Source organism: Theobroma cacao, chromosome 4 (genome assembly GCF_053813885.1).
Source record: "Theobroma cacao isolate CCN51 chromosome 4, ASM5381388v1, whole genome shotgun sequence".
Taxonomy (NCBI): Eukaryota; Viridiplantae; Streptophyta; class Magnoliopsida; order Malvales; family Malvaceae; genus Theobroma; species Theobroma cacao.
This window is the reverse complement of record NC_142642.1, coordinates 4,085,071-4,106,010: the sequence shown is the minus strand read 5'-3', so window position 1 is coordinate 4,106,010 and position 20,940 is coordinate 4,085,071. Positions and strand designations below refer to the sequence as shown.

The window sequence follows — 20,940 nt, the reverse complement described above, 5'->3', positions numbered from 1 at the left end:
AGAAAGCAATGTAAGAAAAACAAGTTTTTTATTGAGAAATAAGAAAGGAAAGGAGAAGCCGTAATTGCACAATAACAGTACCATATATTGCTTAAAGTCTACGGACATGTATTGATTTGCAACAAATGTTGGAGATAAATTAATTCCCTAACCTAGGGTGTGAACTTAGTTACACGTATTCTAAAGCCAAGGGGATAACTAGTCTCGGCAAAACAAGTCTCATGTAGCACTCAGACTACTAAAGGGAGAAACACAATAGCAGAAAATTCATTGGAATTTGTTGCACCTTCATACATGCAGATGCAGGCTCAGTATTCGAGTGAACCAACAGATGATAGTCCAGAGACACGGTCTCGAGCACCAGTGCCACTGCTATTCATCCTTTGACCTGGGGTTGGGCTAAACGGCTCCACCCGTTGCTCCCCCATCTTCTGCACATCCTCTGGTGAAAGTATCTTTATGTACCAAACATTATTCACAAATGCGCTGCATGGTTCGTTATACAAACAAAAATTAACCACACTTCATAGGCTTAAATGCCAAAATGACTATCAATTAAATATCATCAAAATGCGAAATGCCAAAAACAATCAATGAAAGTACTAATATACGGTGACTTGGTTAAGAAAGAAAAGGAAATTATTGTAACTGCTTAAACCTAAAGCTATGTTTCCGAAATGCAAAATTCTCACAGTTTGATCTCGATCATGTGATTCAACCTCGTGATCCAGTAACCTCTCTTCATTCACGTCTGTCAGGTTTTTTCGTTTTTCTAAAAGATTTTATTTCTTTTTCAGAGGGTCTTAAAGAAGAAAGAAGCCCATTGCTTATTTCCATAGTGTAAAAAATATATATAATGAAATAGTAGCTTGAGGAGTCACAAAGAGACAATAGTATTTTTCCAATCCAATAAGTTTACACCAAGAATCAGCTTTGAGATTTGGAGTGTAGAGTTTCTACTTGATCAATCTAAAACAAAGCTTTGAAATGCAACTTCACTACAAGCAACAATGAGAATGGAAGATCAATTAGAAGTGTGAAAATATAAAAAGGCGTACCAAAAAGAGAGTAATCTAAATCTATGGGAAAACTGATAAAGATGTCACTCAAAAGATTCAAGCAGAATGAAGGGAAGTGCATTGAGAGTCTTGTATAACAGCTAAATCCTACAAACTCTTACAAGATGAAAATAAGACCAATATTGTTGTACTGGGCAGCAATGCTTCAAAATATGTCAAAAATGAGCATAAGTCAGAAAAGAATGCTGTGCTGGATGGGTGGGCATTCGAGGAGGAAATAAATAAAAATGAATGCACAGGGGAAAAGGAGGTCAAAACTCATTAAGGACAATATAAAAAACACGTTTTAAGGGGTTTGGACACAGAAGAGAAGACTCTAAAGTACTTACTCCCAAGGGTCGTCTCCAAGGAGAAGTATATCATTCTCCCTGTCGACAAATACAAGCTGCCAGCCTGATCTAAGAGGGTCTTCCAACTTCCCCTCAATTCCAAACATCTGCGCCAGCTCCTCTCGCAGCTCATGGTAGCTGCTGAACCGGGAGATGTCTAATGAGCGTCCTACCGACCCTGATTTATAAACCTACAAAAACAAAAATAGAATCAACATCACTTTAATCTTTAGCAAGCTATGATGAAAACAAAATTAACCTTTATAAACAGCAGCACATATACCTTGACAAATGTTCGAGTTGGAGTCGGTGGGTCAACTTGCCCTGTGCTCTGCAGCTCTGAAGAGTCTTGCATGCAACCAAACAGAGGATTCTGGAATGACGGATCCCCTAATGGGATTGAGGGCACATCAGCTTCACTTGATGATGTAGCAAAACCAGGCATAGTGGTGGGGAGTAGAAGGCCATATGAATCATTGTTACCACCAAAAAGAGCAGAATTCTGGGCATCAGAGCTACCAATTTCTGGCTCTATTATAGCATCTTTGCCATGAAACACTGGTGGAAGTGATGTTGAGCTAGCAAAGGCATTTACCTGTGAATGAGTACTCTTTGGTGCCCAGGATTGCTGCGGTAACTGCTCAGCTAGTATCGACTGACCAGTTCTGGAGAAGTTCAAAAGATTTGCACTGCTTTCACCACACAATGAACCCAGCATATTCTGGGCAGCCGGAACAGATCCTGAGAACTTTGCTGACTCGATAAAATCTGTTTTCAGAAATGATGAAGGCACATTAACCGGCTGCCTCTGCTGGAGCTGATCACTTTGATTCATGTTATGCTGTTGCTGAGCCTGTTCCTCCAGTTGATTGCCTACTTGTTCCTGTCCAAGAACTGAGGGCAAATTCTCAGATAGAATTTGGGATTGTGCCTGCAGCATGTTATGTGGAACTGACTGTGAAACAGCTCGCTGTTGCTGTTGCTGCTGCTGCTGCTGCAGATGCAACAGTAAATTATGGCTGCCTGGCTGTTGAACATACTGCAAAGATTGCTGCAACTGCTGTCTCAGGGGATCCCCACTTCCTAGGTTCTGCAACCCAGGAGCCAGCATGGCTTGGTACTGCAGAGTATGATCATTTCCTGGGAAACTAAGATCTAGCCTCTGCTGCATCCACGGAAATGAGCCGAAAGATTGAAAATTAAGAGAGTGTAGTCCTTGGTCTCCAGATCCCCCCCTTAGCCACATTAAGCCATTAGCTACATCATCTCGGTTATCTGCATGAAGACGATTATCATGGTAAGATATCCAAAGAATCAGATACAAAAAGCAATAGTGATAAACATATTAACCCATGCATCATGATCAAACTGTCTACGGTTAAGGTAAGCAGTGAAAACCATATATGCCACAGTGCAGATACTACTTTTCTTTCATTTTGTCAATCACTTGTGTTTCCAAATAATCCAGCCAAATGAATTGCAATACTGGCTGAGCGTCGGAAAAACTCTCTAAATCCATTAGCACATCACCTTTTCTCAAAGGACAAATACTTCCTGATATGAGTTTAATCAAGAATTAAAACCTTGAAAACGTGAGGGTGTGTGTAGGTGTGGGTTTGGGTGTTTGTTTTCTTACTCTATAATCAATGTGACAATTAGAATGCCCAACAAAAGTAACTAGGCCCAGGCCTCGACCAAAGTCACTCAAGTCAAGTTGGTTCCTGTCAGGATCAGGTTTGGTTCTCTTCCTAATCCATCAGATCTAAAAATTAAGTTGTCTTATCCTATATTATAAGAATTTAGCATTTGTTTTAGGCTTCATATTCAAGTTAGACCTCTCAAGCTATTGCCAATTTGTTTTAACCTTTTAGGTTGGAAGCTCAACTGGTATCAGATCCCCTAGAAAGTCTTGGTCTTGTTAGATGTTTGTTGTCCTGTTTCAACAGGACATGTCAAAGGCCCATTTGTTCCAATTGTTAGCATTGAATTTTACATGTCAGGCGCAGCATTAGGTGGTGTCATTTTATATTGGTTAATTCTAAGAAATAATGTGGTCTTACAAGTTCTGCCTCTCCGCTTATTGCCAAAAGGATGCTTAACAATAAGGGAAGGTGGGATCTGGTCTGAAGACAACCAACTAACTATTAGCAGCACTATTATTAAAGCTTTGAGTGGGTTACTACAATAAATGTCATGCAATATGCCAAGGCACCCCTAGCTAAGCATGGCATAGCACAATCCCAAAGTTTCCTTTCAGATATAGCTTTTAAACTTAAAATTCTCTATACACATTAGAGATTCCTACCTCAGCTTCTTATCAAGGCACCTGTAAAACAAGAATCATTAAACACTCTTGCCTCAGGCAACAACACAGTCTTAACTTCACAACCCCAAAAGAAGACAGGTTAACCAATCTCAAATCCATAGAAATAAAATAAAATGTCCAGCCAGATTTCTTTAGAAAGGGGCTTAAGACTGAACTTCAGAAAGAACAATACCATGCAAAGATGAGGAACCAGGATGCCAAGGGCGTTTCAGTCTGAGGGGAAACAAAGATGGATACATTGGAAATGTAGTTAAAGGCTCAATCTCCCACAATGATACCCTTGGCTGCCTCTCACCTGCTGTTGACTCATCCCAGCCAACCTGCACACAGAAGTGGGTAAAAAATTGAAGTCCAATCAATTAAAAGTTTAGGGTAGAGAAAAATTTTCAGCATGATGATAACTTGTGCAAATAAAAACAATTCACAGGGAGATGGAAGACACGTGGAAATTTCCATGCATGCTAATGGGACTACATAGTAACTCTACGGGTCAGTGAACCCGAAGTTTAGCATTTTGCATAGGTATTCTCTTTTGAAATTGACAGAATAGATACCTACAAAGAATTGTAAGCCGGGAAGACAATTTTGAGCATATAGTTGAAATTGTTAGAAACATCGTACAAACAGATATAACAGATGCAGAGGTAAAAGTACTTCTGTGTTATGCTATCGGAGCTATAGATGATAGAGAACATACAATATCAACATGCTAACAACAAAAACATAATGCAACATAATGCATTGGGACCCTAATTATAAGGCCAACACAAAAGAAAGTGCACCTCTCAAATTGTTCCTTATGAGATGCACCAGACATTAATAATGCAGAGCGATGCCTTTAGACCTAATTTTGAGACCACCACAGAAGAAAGTGCATACCATTTTATGCATTCAGCCAACATTTCAACACAATTAAGCACATGTAACTTACATACAATTAAGCTTAGTAAGTGTGTTAAATGTATTCAGGCAGCTAAAAATGATAAGGATCTTTTTCCTCATTTTTCTCCACTGAACTCAGTCCATTGCACATAGAAATGGGATCCCCTACCTACTTATTCTTCTCTCTTATTTCTTTCTAATTTCTTTCTGATTTCTCTCCCCTGTTCCTTCTTTTTATCCCTAACTTCCATCAATGGCATCAACAGAGTGCCACCTTGAATCATTGTCGATGGAAAAATGAATATACTGAAAATTTTTCATTTCTAATACAGGCGCATCAAGAATTCTATTTTATTTAGTATTTTCATTAGCTTAGGAGTTTATTCTTTATTTTTTTTAGTTTGGCATTCTTTTTTTATCTTTATTCGGATTTTAGTATAATAAGTTTATTTATTAAGAGAAGAATTTGTATTAGGAATAGAATTCTAATCCTTCTATTTGATTAAGATTTATCTTAATTACTATAAATAGGTGATCCTAGAGCAAACAATCCCACTATTTTAGTTAGGAAACTATGGTTGGCTGAGGTAAAGGGTGAATTAGAGGCAACCAGCCCCAACAAACTGAGTTGGCTGAGATACGGAGAATATTGATGACTTGACCCGGGCTATGCAAGTTGAAGCCCAAATGGAGAATCCGGAAGGTGACCACAACCCCCTTAAGATTCAAAATCTTGAGGATGATGATGAATTTCAGATTGAGAACCCCTTTCGTAAAGAGGGAGCCGCAAATCAAGCGACAAGAGTGGGATTGGAGGGCCGATTATTACACATTCTTGATTTAAATGGTGAAGGAATCAAGATCAAAGTAACTGATTTTCATGGAAAGTTTCATGCGGAGGATTATCTAAATTGAGAAGAGAGTTTGGAAAATTACTTTGAATGGAAACCCATGGCTGAAAATCGAAAAGTGTTATTTGTATAGCTGAAATTGAAAAGTACCGCACTTCAATTGTGGAAGCGAGTTGAAAAGCAACATGCATGACAAGGGACGCTTAAAGTCAACACTTGGGAGCACAAGAAAAACAAATTACGAGAGCAATTTTTACCTGCTGATTATATTATGGAATTATATGAAAAGTTTCTTTGTTTGAAGCAAAATAACGACTGTTGAGTATACATCAAAGTTCAATAACCTATCAATTCGGGTTGGATTACCAGAGAGTAACGAACAAATTACTTCTCATTATCTTCCTGGTTTGAATCATTCTATTAGAGATGAGATGGGAGTAGTTCATTTGTACAACATTGAAGATGCTCGTCAATATGCTTTAGCATTAGAAAAACAAGTTTTATGCTATGGTGCTAAAAAGCCCTTATATGGCACCCAGTGGCAAGAAATTCCGAAGCAAGACGAGGTTATCAAACATCCCAACAAAATTATCGAGGGGTTGCCACAACCAATAAAACTAATAGAGGTGCAACCCATGTTGAAAGAATGATAAAGGCAAGGGTATAATGCCTTATGGTGACAAAACAGTTATGGTTCTTATACAAAAAAAGGGGACAACAATTCCCAGATTCGATGTTTTGCTTGTGGGTAAAAGGGGCACATTTCTTTTGCTTGCCCACAATGAAGGGTGAACTTAGCGAAATTAGGGGAAGAGTTAGAGCCTGTTTATGATGAGCATGATGAGGAGATAGAAGAAATCGATGTTTATCTTGCACAAGATGAGTCATTAGTGGTATGAAGAGTGATGACAACAATAGTAAATGAGGAAGCAAATGATTGCAAGAGGCGAAGTATTTTTCACACGAGTTGTTTGTAAAAGTAAAGTGGAGGAAGCATAGAAAATATTATTTCAAAAGAGGCAGTAGACAAATTGAAGCTTCCTACAAGCAAACATCCTCATCTTTACAAGATTGAGTAGCTAAAGAAAGGACATGGGGTACCAATAACTATTCAATGTTTGGAGAAATTCACTACGGGAGGTAACTTGGATGATGAGGCCTTATGTGATGTGCCAATGGATGTTGGCCATATTCTTGTTGGTAGACCTTGATTATATGATCACGATATGGATCATAAGACGAAGCCAACTACTTATTCCTTCTACAATGAGAACAAGAGGTATACTTTATATCTTCTTAAAAAAGAGACTAAAAAATCAGCAACTTCAAGCCCTACAAACAGCAAAATCACTGGGTATTTGTCCGCTGAAAATTTTAAAGCTGAAAGTAGTGAGATGAGAATTATGTATGCTTTGGTAACTAAGCTTTTGAAGAGTTATTAGAGGGGTAAATCACCTCAATATCCAACCAAAATTCAGCAGCTATTGAAGGAGTTTAGAAAATTGGTTAATGAGGATTTGCCAAAAAGTCGACCACCTCTACGGAGCATCCAACATGCAATTGATATGGTACCGGGAGCATCATTACCAAATCTGCCAGCATATAGAATGCCACCTATGCAGCGAGCCGAGGTACAAAGACAGGTTGAGGAGTTGTCGGAGAAAGATCTAGTGAGTGATAGTAAAAGTCCTTGTGCTTGCCCAGCTTTGTTAGCTCCTAAGAAAGATGGTTTATAGAGGATCTGTGCGGACAGCCATGCCATAAATAAAATTACAGTCAAGTATTGTTTTCCTATTCCTCGATTGGATGAGATGCTTGGCGAATTAGTTGGCTCCGGAGTGTTTTCAAAGATCGATTTGAAGAACGGATATCATCAAATTTGAATGAGGAGTGGAGATGAATGGAAAACAGCCTTCAAAACTCCGGATGGATTATTTGAATGGTTGGTGATGCCATTTGGCCTTTCTAATGCACCAAGCACATTCATGAGTCATGACAAAGGTGCTCAAGCCCTTCTTGAATTCATTTGTGGTGGTTTACTTTGATAATATTTTGATCTATAGCCACACTAAGGAAGAGCACTTAAAACATTTAAGACAAGTTCTAGAAGTACTTCAAAAAGAGCAGCTTTGTATAAACTTGAAAAAGTGCAATTTTATGCAACCAGAGGTGGTATTTCTTGGTTTCATTGTGTCAGCAGGAGGTTTGAAACCAGATCCAGAGAAGATTTGTGCAATTTCAGAGTGGCCAGCACCTACATCTATCAAAGAAGTAAGGAGTTTTCATGGATTGGCGTCTTTTTATAGGAGATTCATTCGAAATTTTGGTTCTATTATGAGTCCTAAAACTGAATCTTTGAAGAAAGATGGATTTGAGTGGTCAGTCTGCAAAAAAAGCCCTGGTTCTTGCACTACCAGATTTTGAGAAGTTATTTGTTGTTGAGTGTGATGCTTCACATGTAAGAATTAGAGCAGTTTTTAGTCAAGATGGAAAGCCTATAGAGTTTTTTAGTGAAAAGTTGACGGACTCTAGATGACATTATTCAACTTAAGACTAGAGTTTTATGCTTTGGTAAGGGCTATTCGGCATTGGCAGCACTACTTGGCTTATCATGAGTTTGCTGTGTATTCTGACCATCATCATTCTGATCTAGACCAAGGAACCCGTATTAGACAATTTTTAGTGAAGTGGCTTGGTAAACTTGCTAATGAAAGCACTTGGATTGCTGAAAAGGAATTGAAACGAGTGGATCCAAACATCTATGAGAAGTATGTTAAGGCCCACTCATCAAAGCCGAGTCTTTTCTGACCCAAGGGGACTGATGCAGGCACATCAAGAATTCTATTTTATTTAGTATTTTCGTTAGCTTAGGATTTTATTTTCTTTATTTGATTTAGTTTGGGATTCTTTTTTTATCTTTATTAGGATTTTAGTATAATAAGTTTATTTATTAAGAGGAGAATTTGTATTAGGAGTAGAATTCTAATCCTTCTATTTGATTAGAATTTATCTTAATTATCATCATCTTTGTTTATTCTGAATTTTGATTCAAGAGGTTTCCTTAAAAACCAATTATCTTTCTATTGTTCCAAACACAATCAAACCCATTCAAGCTTAATTGTTGAGTTCTAATTACCGTAAACCTTCCGGCTACACCAATTTCTCTTTCCCCTCCCTTGTCCTACACCACCCACTCTCATTAAGAATCTTCAAATTCACACAAATCCAAATTAATATACAAATACACATACATATGAACCTTAGTAGTATTATCAATACCAGTAGAGCACATTGAATCTCCCCTCGAGAATTCAGCTTCAACAACTAACCATTTAGATAGCCCATTATAGAATCAACCACCTATTTTCTACATATTTCACTCGTTCTATGAACCCATCATCTATACTTGCACATCTTAAGTCTTGAATAGATTGCGGCTAAGATTGAGTTTATTGTTTGATTTTCTGGTTGTTACGGCAGTTCTTTGGCAATAAATATGGTGAGTTGGGTTATGCTTGGTTGTGGTGGATAGGGTTTTGTGGAGAATGTTCACCCCTCATGAAACCAACTTATATACTCACACATCTCACAAATTTTGAACGGATTGATTACAAAAATTGGGCTTATTGTTTGATTTCCTAGTACATGTGGCAGTTATTTGGAAATGGGTATTGTGGGTTTAGGGCCACACTGAGTTGTGGTGGATGCTTTCTGCAGTGGAATAGGCTTTAGAGTGGCCAAGAACAACCACCTTCACAAAGGGTGGTTATTGGCTGTTAAACTGGGTTATTTGTGTGTCACTTTTCATTTGTCCCTGCTAACATCTACATGTGTTTCTCCTTCTAGATGATGAAATGGCTAGTTTTGGTACTTAAGATATTTAATATGATGAAGTTGATAAAGCTGAAAATTCAAACAAAACAAGATATAAAATATTCCTTTTTTTTAATACCAAGAAGCATGCTCCCACAAGAAACTTCAAGAATCCTAGCAGCTATACAAGCACATTATGATTACAAATGATATAAAGGATTTAAACTATAAACTACTATTAGATAATCCTACTACCTCCGTAACTCAGTATTACAGGTCTCACAATCTCCCTAACCTCTTTTTTCCAAGATTCTAAGTTCACATAATTATGCAACTTGTGTTCTATCCCCCAATTAGAAACAATTCATAAATCAACAATTAATGGAAGATATAGACATGAAGATAATTTCTAGAGTAAATTTCATCCTTTAAATTTTATACAAAAAATAATGGACATCAAATACAGAAGAATTTTTCTTCACATGGATAATATAAAAGAATATGACATCATAACATCACAAACAATAAACAAAAGGTGCCATGCACCATCTATTACAAGATGCACGTAAAAGTATGTTAATAATTACCTTCACAGACCGCCAATGAGAATTTGGCCAGCGAACAGAATCCAAATCACTTATGCCAGTTATCGTACCCATATACCTGGAGAATGAAAAAAGGCATCCAGAAATAAACATATATATGGTGCAACATAGAAACAGTGGCTCTTTGGTGCCACACTATCAAGAGGTACACCTTTAGGACTGCAATTTCAACATATGCTGAAGACAAACACCAACTGGCAGACAATATCAAATAGTGTCCATCAAAAACAGTATTTTCAATAAATTAAGAGTAGAGTCTTATATTGATGGTTCTCTAATCAATGGCTGTCATGACTAGGGAATTTCTTAAAAAGGCCGCACCTGATGCTCTCTGCTCTAGTATACAGACACTGCTTCCACATCACAAACTTCTTTTCTAATAATACTAGCATTCACATTCGCACTTAGTTGCATAATATCTGTAATCATTTTTACTGTTTTCCCCCTTTTCTTCTTCACTCATTGTCCCTTTCTTAATTATTCATTGCCTTATTTTTCTCCCCATCATTTTTTGTTTCTTCCATTTCCTTTTCCTTTTTCTTAAAATCAACCTTTGGTTTCTTTTGCATCATATTCGCTCATTTTTCCTCTGAAGCCTCAACAATATCTGAAAAACGTTTAGTTACTTTTTTAGCATCTAATCAATCTGCAACAATAGAATATTCTATTAGATACTCTATGCACCCGTGATGTTATAATTTACGTTGCCTAACATTAACCTCATCCTTGTCACTCCCTTTGTATTTATCATGTAATTTAATCTCTTCTCTGACAATATTATCCTGAAATATATAGCTTAAGTACATATTTATATTTACTAATTTAATATGTAGTTATTTTATCTACAATTTAACTCATTCCTAAAAGTTCAACTACCTGCACAACAAAGTTTTTTTTAACAAAAAAAAGGTTCAGTTATCAAATTTTCATACCAAAGTATATCCTGCATTATAAACAAAGTTATTATAAGTTCTCTCCCTCTAGAAAAGAGTAAAAAAAGAAAAAAGAAAAAGTGAGATTAGCTCTTCTTATCCAATCTCTCTATTACCACACAGCCTTGAAACTATAATTCAGTATTATTTAAATCACAACTTATCCTAATGTACATATTAAGAACTTGTAGAGAACCCATATAAACCCCAAACTTATGATTGTCGAGATTTTTAGGTTTGGATACAATCAGTTATGTGTTAGGATTTAAATTGACACAAAATTACTTGTATACGATATATAAACAGAAAGTTTAAAACTTAATCAATTATACTCCATTTCTCATGATCCTGAAGTTCAAAAAAATAACAAAATTAAGTGGTGTGGAAGAGTAAAGCATGGTGCAATATCCCAACTTTTACCGACTGTTACTAGTTCTACTAAAACTTAAAAATCCAAATATTTTAAGGAAAAAAAATTATATAAAATTTTCAAAAAGTACTATTTCAATATCTAATGCAAGGACACTGCTTTCACACCATGAACATTTTACCTAATATTTGACATGAGCACCAGCATGAGTGACTTACATGGCAGTCTTATTTCAATGTATACACAAGTTACCGTCCACAATATCAGAAACTCACTGAAAGATTTAAAAAAACATTGTAGATGGCTTTCAAGAACACAAATCAAATAAACAGAAGCAATTCATGGAATCATATGAGATAACCACTCAAATAATACTAAGTGAACCATCAAGAACTATAATACCTACGAACACTTGATTCTTCTGTCTCGAAAAGCATCCGAAAACGCATCCCAACTGAGACACGTGTGTGGAAAACAGCCTTGACATATTTTGAAAGGGGTATCACAAACTCAGATGGACTAGCCCTGGACATAAGAAAAGAATAATGTTAACAGATAAGACATAAACAGCAATGAAAGAGGTTAAGAAAATATCACCACCTTGGATTATAAAATATTGTAAAGCAGCTATTAGTTGCAGCAGCATGAGCTGCAGCAGCAAGGAGTCCAATGTGCATGCTATCACTAGATAAAACAGATGATGGCATTACAGTTTGTGGGCGAGTGGCACGGCGAATTCCCAAAAGAAGCTGATTCTTTTCATTCCTAATAACAGAATTTGACAAGATATGGTCAACAACTAATATTTACATACTCTCGCCCTCCACTCCAACTATGTAACCCAACAAACCACATGGACGAAATTTTTTAAAAAAAAATACAGATTGAGCAGCATTGGCAGGAAAAAGAAAATGAATACCAAATAAAAAGAACAGAATCCCCTGCAACAAGTCTCTTGGCACTAACAAACACACTCCAGCCTGTAGTAAGAAGGTGACGTTTAGGCTGTCCTGCAAGTTGATTGACATTATGTCAAATTAAATAGAAATCAATGGTTATACAATTAGATAAATCATTTTAGTGTGCAACAAAACACAATCTAATTAATCATTAAAATGGTTGTAGTTCCAAGAAGATGGTACAACCATGGTTCCCCCAATTACAGGCTCAAAAGAACCAGTAGAGAAAAATTAATACCAAGCCAATGCACTGAAGTAGTACCTCAAAGTATGTAGAATATCTAAGTCAATCAACTGAGAAGAATTTAAGGGAATCTCATATATATATGAACTTCATTTTATAAGTTTTTGAGTTTTGAGATTTATTTAGCAATTGTTAGTCCCACACCCTGCCAAGTTAAACCACTTAGTGAAGGTCTTTTCATTACATACAGTGAAACCTCATAGCTAGTTCTAATTACATGATGACTAAGCACGGTGGCAGTAACTTCCATAACCCTTTAAAGTATGCATCAACGCTGGTTCTAGCACTGAAACCTTAATTTGAAGCATATTTGACGATTTGAGGTTGCCAGTATTTGGCAATTTATCTCAGATCTGGCTTCTAAGTTCCTCTACGTTTGAAAGTAGTAGGGAATCATCCTCTTTCGATAGCTTACAGATTCTAGCAGCAAAAATACTGACAAGTTCATGTTTTCACAATATGGGCACAGAAAGCAATGCATCAGTCTTTATTTCTGTCACTGATTACCAGGATTTTACACAAGATCCAAATATGGTTTGCATGCCAAAGCTTCTAAATTTAGAGCCCAGTTGAACTACAATAAAAGCACTGAACCTTTAGAAAATGGACAACTGTTATTAAAGAACATTTTACAAAATTTCTTGAAAACTCTATGCATGAGGCACTGTGACAAACTCCAATACAATGTAAGTTGCATAAAAGACTAAGAATTGACCTTGTCAACTCTCTTTCTTGAACTATCAAAGTACTACTTATAAAAGCCCAATCCATTCAACTAATAACCGAAATCCAAGAAAGTGTCACTCAACGTGAACACATGCAAGTGATAGGCCCCACTAGCCCCAATCATTAGTTTATAATTACAAAAACAAGGAAATGGTCTCTATAACTACTAGAGATAAGATGACACTCTCTCATATAAAGAGGGTCAAGTTTATTGCATGATGTTATGACTTCTGACAAGTTCAACTAATTGATTTGACAAAAAAATCATCAAAGCTAGAAACATATCCAACCAAGTGCTACCATGAATTTGTATCAAAGAGCCATAACTAGGTGCTGATCACACTGCAGCCCCAATCATGCATTCTCTTCTGTTAAATGCCTCATCAAAATAATATTTTAACAGTCAAACTGACACCTAAGTTCTTCATCTCAAGCTGTGAAAGTAATAAATCAATTCAAAATATCTTAGAAATTTTGACCTTCTTTAGATCAACCATATTTAGATGATCTCTATTGCCCAAACTCAAACATTTTTGATCATGTACCCACATCAAAATGACTTGACGCCAGTAAGGATAAGCGGGATATCGGTCAGATTCAACAGACAAGTCTTAGGAGGTAACACCAAGAATTGGGCTAAATCAGCATCACTCGGACAACATGGTGTCACAGACGAAGAACATGGACAGATTAGGTGTGATAAAGATATCCCCTGGGGTAGAGAGAATTCCAAGAATAGAAAAAGGAAGCTGGGTTGGAAATGTAGAAGAACATTGCAGCTGAATATGGTGTCTGCTAACTGGTCAATCACCATCCTAAATGCAATCATGGCCACTTGAGAATTGATTCCTTAAGGTAACAGTGGATAAAATGGGCATAGAATAGCCAATCATAGTAGTGGAGAAAACAATGACAAAACAAGATATTATACAGATATTTAATAAAAATTAAAAAGAAAACTTGACTCTACTATCAGGACCCTGATTAATTGTATAGAACTAAGAAAGAATTTAGGCTGGTTTGGGATTCTTCCACATCTATTCAAAGAAAATACTAGCATTTAGGCCTTCTTTTATTTGTCTCCTAGCCAGTAGGTTGGTTTGCTTTTATTTGGCTTTTGACACCTACACATAAAACTTTTATAAAGCCATTTCACCATAAAACTGCAGGCAGAGAGGGAAACAAGTCCCTGCACCCATATTCTGCCTTTAGATCCTTTGTTGCCCATCTGCATATCACAAATTTAGACCAACGGACAGGTCAGACACTTAAACACATACACACGTACCTAACACCTACACTGGACGCAAAGGAGCATAAGAAATTACTAATAATGCAAGAGGGTGACCTGTGCATTAAGTATACCTGTTACCACTTTACCATAGTTTTTCTTCAAGTGTAATGGATTCATGGTAACATCAAGAGCATAACTTTGTGTAAGATAATTTTGTTCAAGAAACATAATTGAAATGAGAGTCCAAATTCAGCTTAAGGTAAGAATTTTTGGTATCAATCAAGGAGTTTAAAATACTATAGACCCAAGATAGTTTAAATTGGACACAACTCAAGTAATCATTCAATTGATTTCTAGCAATTATGAACAGTACGCACAATCTGTATCTTAAAGAATTATGTATTAATTGAAAGAATGGGCATTTAAAGATTTTGATCTATCTTTAATCAAGAGGTGAAATGTCTCTTTCCCTGATGAAACTTACATATTGACTTCTTTGGACGTAGATGTCTCCCACATGCACTACATTTATTTCCATTTAAATCACAACTCCTGAGAATTCTTTGCATACTTATTATAGTTCATTATTATCAATTCACTAGTCATTTTTTGTTAGTCAATACTAGGAATACTTTGGTCTCATCAAACAAACAAGGCCCAACCTTTCTCAGATTCAGCTATAAGTTTTCCATTCCTTTAGCATTCAAAGTATTTAAATCAAGGGTAGTATTTTACATTTACTTTCTTTTAATGCATATTTTGATTTTCAAGCTCTGCACAGCCTACTTTGATTTTGCAGCTTAGTTTAGCATTGTAGTTTGGTTGCAAAAAAGCATTTAGTAAATGTCTTGACAAGAAAATAATTAAAAATTGAATTGGAATCCCAGTAAATGTGATATTCAATAAAAAGAATTTAATTGATGTAGTGACTACATTAAGTCCAAGGCTCCTATATTATGATTACCACCCAGCCAGATAAACCAGGAGAGTTGCATTGGATAGTCAACAACCATCATAAAACTTGGTCAAAATCTTTATTGATAAGGATTGTTATGAAACCACGATGATGCTATAGCTATAGCAGAGCACATACATATGTAAGAGCTTTAGTCAAAATCACTGGGATGTTGAAACCAATCCATTAAGTACGGATTTTTTTGTACTTTAGGAATCATTATTTCTCTAAATTACTATATATCCTTAACTTGCTTTCAACCCAATAGAAAATATCTCCTCTCTAATTTAGTGGATATACACATAATGTGTCAATTTAAGCGACTAAAAAATTCCTATGTTTGTATAAGAAGATGAATCAAGACATTTTTTTGAACTCAAAATTCAAAATACATTTCTGAAGTACGGTACAATTACGACAAGAATTGAAACCCTTTTTTATAAAACGTGTACTATCGAATATCCAGTCCATGTCGTTTACAGGGTAGCTGGGCCCTGCGCGAATTTCCAACATAAAAAAAAAATATCCAGTCCGTGTGATAAATCATTTAAACCCAAAATCCTAACGATTAATACGACGCAAATTACATAAATCTTTGGAAATTGTGACCTCTAAAAATCATTTTACATGTTCCTTTATTCATTCAATTGATAAGCATCTTTATACATGTGCAGGTAAAGAAGATAGCCAAAAACTGTAATGTGGGTTTTTGGACTTGGACTACTAAGTCATTAACACGTAATTGGGGAGGCCGTTGAGGCTATTTAGAAGAATTAAGTGAATCCAAGAGACTAAGAAAAGCCAAGGAACTTGACTCTGAGCTTCAACCTTATATTTAGGTAAGAAGAGAACAAAAACTAATATGTTATCATCATGGTCAAGACCTTGAAGGATGATGTTGGGAATTTCCAAAGGATTTGATACAGAATCAAAGGTATCAAATCAGTGGTGGAGCAAAGACCTTTAATAAGGTGATTGTATATGCACCTCATGAGAATTGGATAAGTTAGTTCTGAGAAGATTTAATTGGTATGATCCAAAGGTCCCATCAAGAAAAGAAAAATTCACTGGGGAGATTTGAATGGGCATGTGAAAAAAGAGACCAAGGAAATCAGAAATTATTCATGGAGACTATGGTTTCAGAAAAGACAGATGATGAAGGAAAGGCTATCACAAACTTTGTTATAACATATGACCTCATGATAGCTAAACTTGTTTTAGAAATAAGATTAGCATGTCATCACATATCACTTATAAAGATAAAATACCAAACAAAGGACACAGATTGTACGGATTGTAAAGTCTCCCCAGGAAAACCTTGAGCCACCAATATATGTTATCATACATGACGTAGACATCAAACTTAGGTGTAACCAGGAAAACCTTGACCCACCAATATATGTTATTATACATGACATACACGCTAAACTTAGGTGTAAACAAATCAAGCTACTCATGAGCTACCCAAGCTCGACTTGTATTCACAAGCTCGACTTGTTCACTATCTGGTTGAGCTCGAGGCAAGTTCAAGCTTTATATTGCTCAATTCTTATAGATTTGAATTTCTTAATTTTTTAATATTTTATACATATATAAATAACATAAAATATGTATCAACACATTTTCAATATTATTTGAGTTTTAAATTTGAGCCTCAAGTCAAAAGAAGCGAGTTTCAAGCTCCTTACGTAAGTTGATCACAATGGAGCCCAGTCAAGTTGAGGTCAAGTAACTCAATTATTTTTCAACCTAAGCTTAAGCACAAAAAATAAAAGCTCAAGCAAGCTCAAGCCTTAGCCAGCTTCGCTTCGCTCAATTAGCCCCCTATGTCTCACTATGGAAGGAAAGAAGTAAATGGAGATATTTGAAAGGAGGAAACTTATGACTTCTAAGAACAAGTTGCTTAAACAAGGTTGGTGAGCAAATGAGAAAGCAAATTCTAAGTGGGATGATATGTGTAATCACATCCAAAATGTGGCTCAAACAATTTTACAAGAATCAAAAGGTGTCCACCTATAATACCTCTTGGTCGAAAAAGTAAGAGAAAAGACCATGATTAGAAAAAAAAAATAGTTTTTGTTCTTAAGGAAGCTTACGATATGTGAGGGAAACCATTGCAAAGTACAAGATGACAAAGAAAATGGCTAAGAAGACTAAAAGAGAAGTAAACACTTTCTTGTACCTAGTTGAATACCAAAGTAAGCGAGAGACATACAAACTTGCCACAACAAAAGAAAGGAGGGCAAGGAATTTAAAGCGAAGAAAGTGTATAAGGATGGTAACAAGAAAATACTTGTTACAACTAGAGTGTAAACGAGTCAAACTACTCATGAGCTATTCAGGCTTAGCTCAATGCATACTCAAATTTGACTCATTCACTGTCAAGTCGAGCTCAAGCTACTCAAGTAACCAATTGAGATGAGTTCAAGCTTTGTAATACTCAGCTCAAGTGGCTCACAAGTCTTATTGAGCTTTGATTTTTTTTTAAATATTTTTAGTATTATAGACATTTCTAAATGAAATATAATGTTTATTTGCATATTTTAAAGTGTCAATTGAGTTCTAATTTCGAACTCTAGCTCGAGCTTAAGTCAAGTTTCAAGCTCCTTACATAAGTAAAAACCTAATTGAAACGAGCTCAATTAACTTGATTATTTTTCGAATTGAGCTCAAGCACAAAAAGTAAATCTCAACCAAACTCGAGCCTGGCACCATGTCGACCCAACTCAACACATTACAGCCCTGGATACAACAAAGGCTATTAAGTACATTTTAAGGTTTTGAAAAAACAAAAAGGGGGGCTTGTACACAAAATGAATCTTGGTGGTAGAAAAAATAACTACAAAATAAAGTTCAAGTTAAAAGAGCTTTTTATAAAGCATTGTAGAGAAAATCTAGCAACATGCAAAGCAACAAAGAAAGGTCAAAAAGGTAGTAAGTGAAGAAAAAGTTTTAGCTCATGCTGATTTTTAGTAGTGGCTAGATGCCAAAGAGATACAAACTTGCCAAAATGAGAGAACCGGAATAAAAATTTGAATCAAGTGTATTAAGGATGGTGGAGAATATATGTTTGTTCTTGAGAAGGCTATGAAGGATAAACAAAGAAGTAATTTTCAGGATTCATTTTTATGAACTCAAACACAATTGGGAAGAAAAGAGCAATTCTGGTTCTACCAAATAATTCAGCAAATAGAAAGGACACTCTTAAAATGTTGAAAAGTAAAAACCAGTGGGATGGGATGGTGTCCCCATCAAAGCATGGAAGTAGAAAAGGAAAAAAGAAAAAGGAATATCTTATCTCACAAACTTATTTGATAAGATCCTCATAACAAAAAAAAAATGCCAACCAAGTGGACAAAGAGCACTTAGTGCACTATACAAAAACAAAGACGACATAGAGAATCCTGCTAAGTAAAGAGATATTAAGCTGATGAGCCATATTATGAAAATATGACAATGGGTGATTAAGAAATGAAACAGGTATTTAAAAAGTATCAATTTGATTTCTTGCTCAGGAGGTAAACCGCGAGACTATTTATGTTTTCAAGAGTTTCATGAAGACATTTTTCCAGGACAAACGATAAAAAATTAAGCACACAGAAATGAATATTCAGACCAGGAATGTACGAGCCCTAACACAAATCATGGATGTTTTACTTCCACATATAAACAAGGGGAACCAATATGGACAACTGATCAAAGGAAATAGTAAGATACAAGACAAGAAAAAATTACTATTCGAGGCAAAAAAGACTAGTTTTAAGTAACTTATACAACACAATAATCAAACATGTTTCTCAAAATTCATTGATCTCAAGCAGCTATAAGCCCATAACATTGTTGTGCTATTAGCAACTTCCAAAGCAGCAAGAAAGGAAAATATCAGCAAGTCCACTATAACACTATGAATTTTGCCTATGGAAAAGAGCTTATTCTTCGCCAGTTGAAATTTCAGTTTGGAGATCAGAGTTTTAATTGTATTTAAACCAACAGAGCCTTAAAATTAAGATAGCACGGCAAGCTCTAACAACTTACAAATCCAATGAACCTAAAATTATTATAGCCTGTGAGAATGCTTGACAGGAACAGAAGTCGAAACTAACCTCTAAAGATATGTCTAAATTTCCACTCAGCATCATGGAGATCCCTTGCAATAAGTTCCTGAGCTGGTGGCTGCTGCGAGAAGTCCTGCAAGAGAAAGAAGGATAGCATCAGCACTCAGATACCAGTTTTGAACTAAAGATATAAGAGAGATAGTACCAGTGGAGGGAAGACTTTCTCAGCAGCACGACGAGGAACAGAAAACCCTCCATGGGTACTAGTATCACTTGCTGTCAGTGTCTTGCAGAAATAATTCGTTGGCTGCTTGCTTGGAATTCCCAACTCCATAGGAAGAAATGTATCCTTCTGCTCTTCCTGTATGAATGTATAGATGAAAAAAGTAACAAAAAAAAAACAAAAAGAAAACATCAATATAAAAACCAAAAAGTATTGAACTAAAAAAGAAAGCAATCATACTGGTGTCAAAGGCTGCAGTGTCATTTGGGCATATACTTCATCTGTCTCAACATCTGCCTGAAATAACGCGCATAAACTGTTTTAACTCTGAGACCTTTATTTGTGTATGGGTGAAAATGAATAAAAACGAAGGAACTGACATGCATGGTAACGTTGTGGAGCTGACATATCAACTGAGGAGGCAAGTTGGGGTAATTGGGAATGTGGGCGTCAACCTCCTTGTTAGTTGTGGCTGCTACCTGCAAGTTGATTTCATTGTAAGTAACGTCCAAAAAGAAAAAAGAAAGAGATTTGGTTAAGCAGAGAGAAGAAAGTTAAAAAGGAGAACCTGCTCGCTATGACCCTGAGGAAAGTAGACCACACGGCTCCCCACAGTGGGTAGGCACACCAGTGGCCCAGCGCACGCGTGCCACAGCTCTGAGTTCAAGCACTTGTTTTCCCCTAATCATCATTCATATTATTGTAGAAATAATAATTGTAAAGAAATGAAACCTAATTTACATGCAAATGTATCGGGATTTATGCCAAAATGAGCAAGAACAAGCTACAAGAATGATGACAATTTAGTTGCTTTATATACTCAAGATGAACTGAAAAGGATTAAAATAAAAATAATAAGACTGAAGAATACCTTCATGGCCATGCTGACCCAGGCCTGACGCTGAAAGCTTCATATCAACCTTAGTTTTTGCTCGAAGGAAGAGAAAAATTGAATTGAATTGAACCCAACTGTTATGTGTTTAAAAAAGTCCAACAGAAATCCCAACCCTCACCCATACTGCAATTATTATACAGGAAATGGAAACCCTAAGACTCTAAAAAAGGAAAGAAAAGAAACCCATTTTTAGATCTTCACTTGAAAACGAGGAGAAGAAGAAGATTAAAGTGTTTCCTCTTCTTCTTCCAGAACAACACCATGGGTATTGGGTATTGGTACCTGCAAAGGAAAGAGTGAGTGAGTGAGAGAGAGAGAGAGAGAGAAAGACTCAAAAGAAAAGAAAAAGAGAGAAGAGAAGAAGAGTGGTTTTATAGGAGACCCGACCAAGCTGGACATGAAGCAGTAGAGAGAGAACTTGGAGGAGAGAGAATCTCAGCCGTTAGCTCATCCGTACGGGAG

General features: G+C 36.1%; 1 protein-coding gene across 2 annotated transcripts; it reads right to left on the bottom strand.

Annotated features, from left to right (window-relative positions):
- Positions 1-64: 64 nt before the first annotated feature.
- On the bottom strand, positions 65-20,823 carry ARF8 (auxin response factor 8). Of its 2 annotated transcripts, XM_018119588.2 has the most exons (14): positions 20,455-20,823; positions 20,152-20,264; positions 19,964-20,062; positions 19,824-19,880; positions 19,566-19,721; positions 19,409-19,493; positions 12,107-12,197; positions 11,788-11,952; positions 11,590-11,712; positions 9,868-9,943; positions 3,907-4,054; positions 1,692-2,683; positions 1,409-1,599; positions 65-486 (listed from the first exon to the last, which is right to left on the bottom strand). In XM_018119588.2, exons 1-14 carry the CDS (start codon positions 20,495-20,497, stop codon positions 309-311), a joined length of 2,517 nt encoding a protein of 838 aa, XP_017975077.1. In that variant the 5' UTR covers positions 20,498-20,823; the 3' UTR covers positions 65-308. The 2 variants fall into 2 exon arrangements, with proteins under 2 accessions (XP_017975077.1, XP_088661747.1); XM_088805621.1 differs by lacking the exon at positions 20,455-20,823 and having other exon boundaries at positions 19,824-19,876.
- Positions 20,824-20,940: the final 117 nt, after the last annotated feature.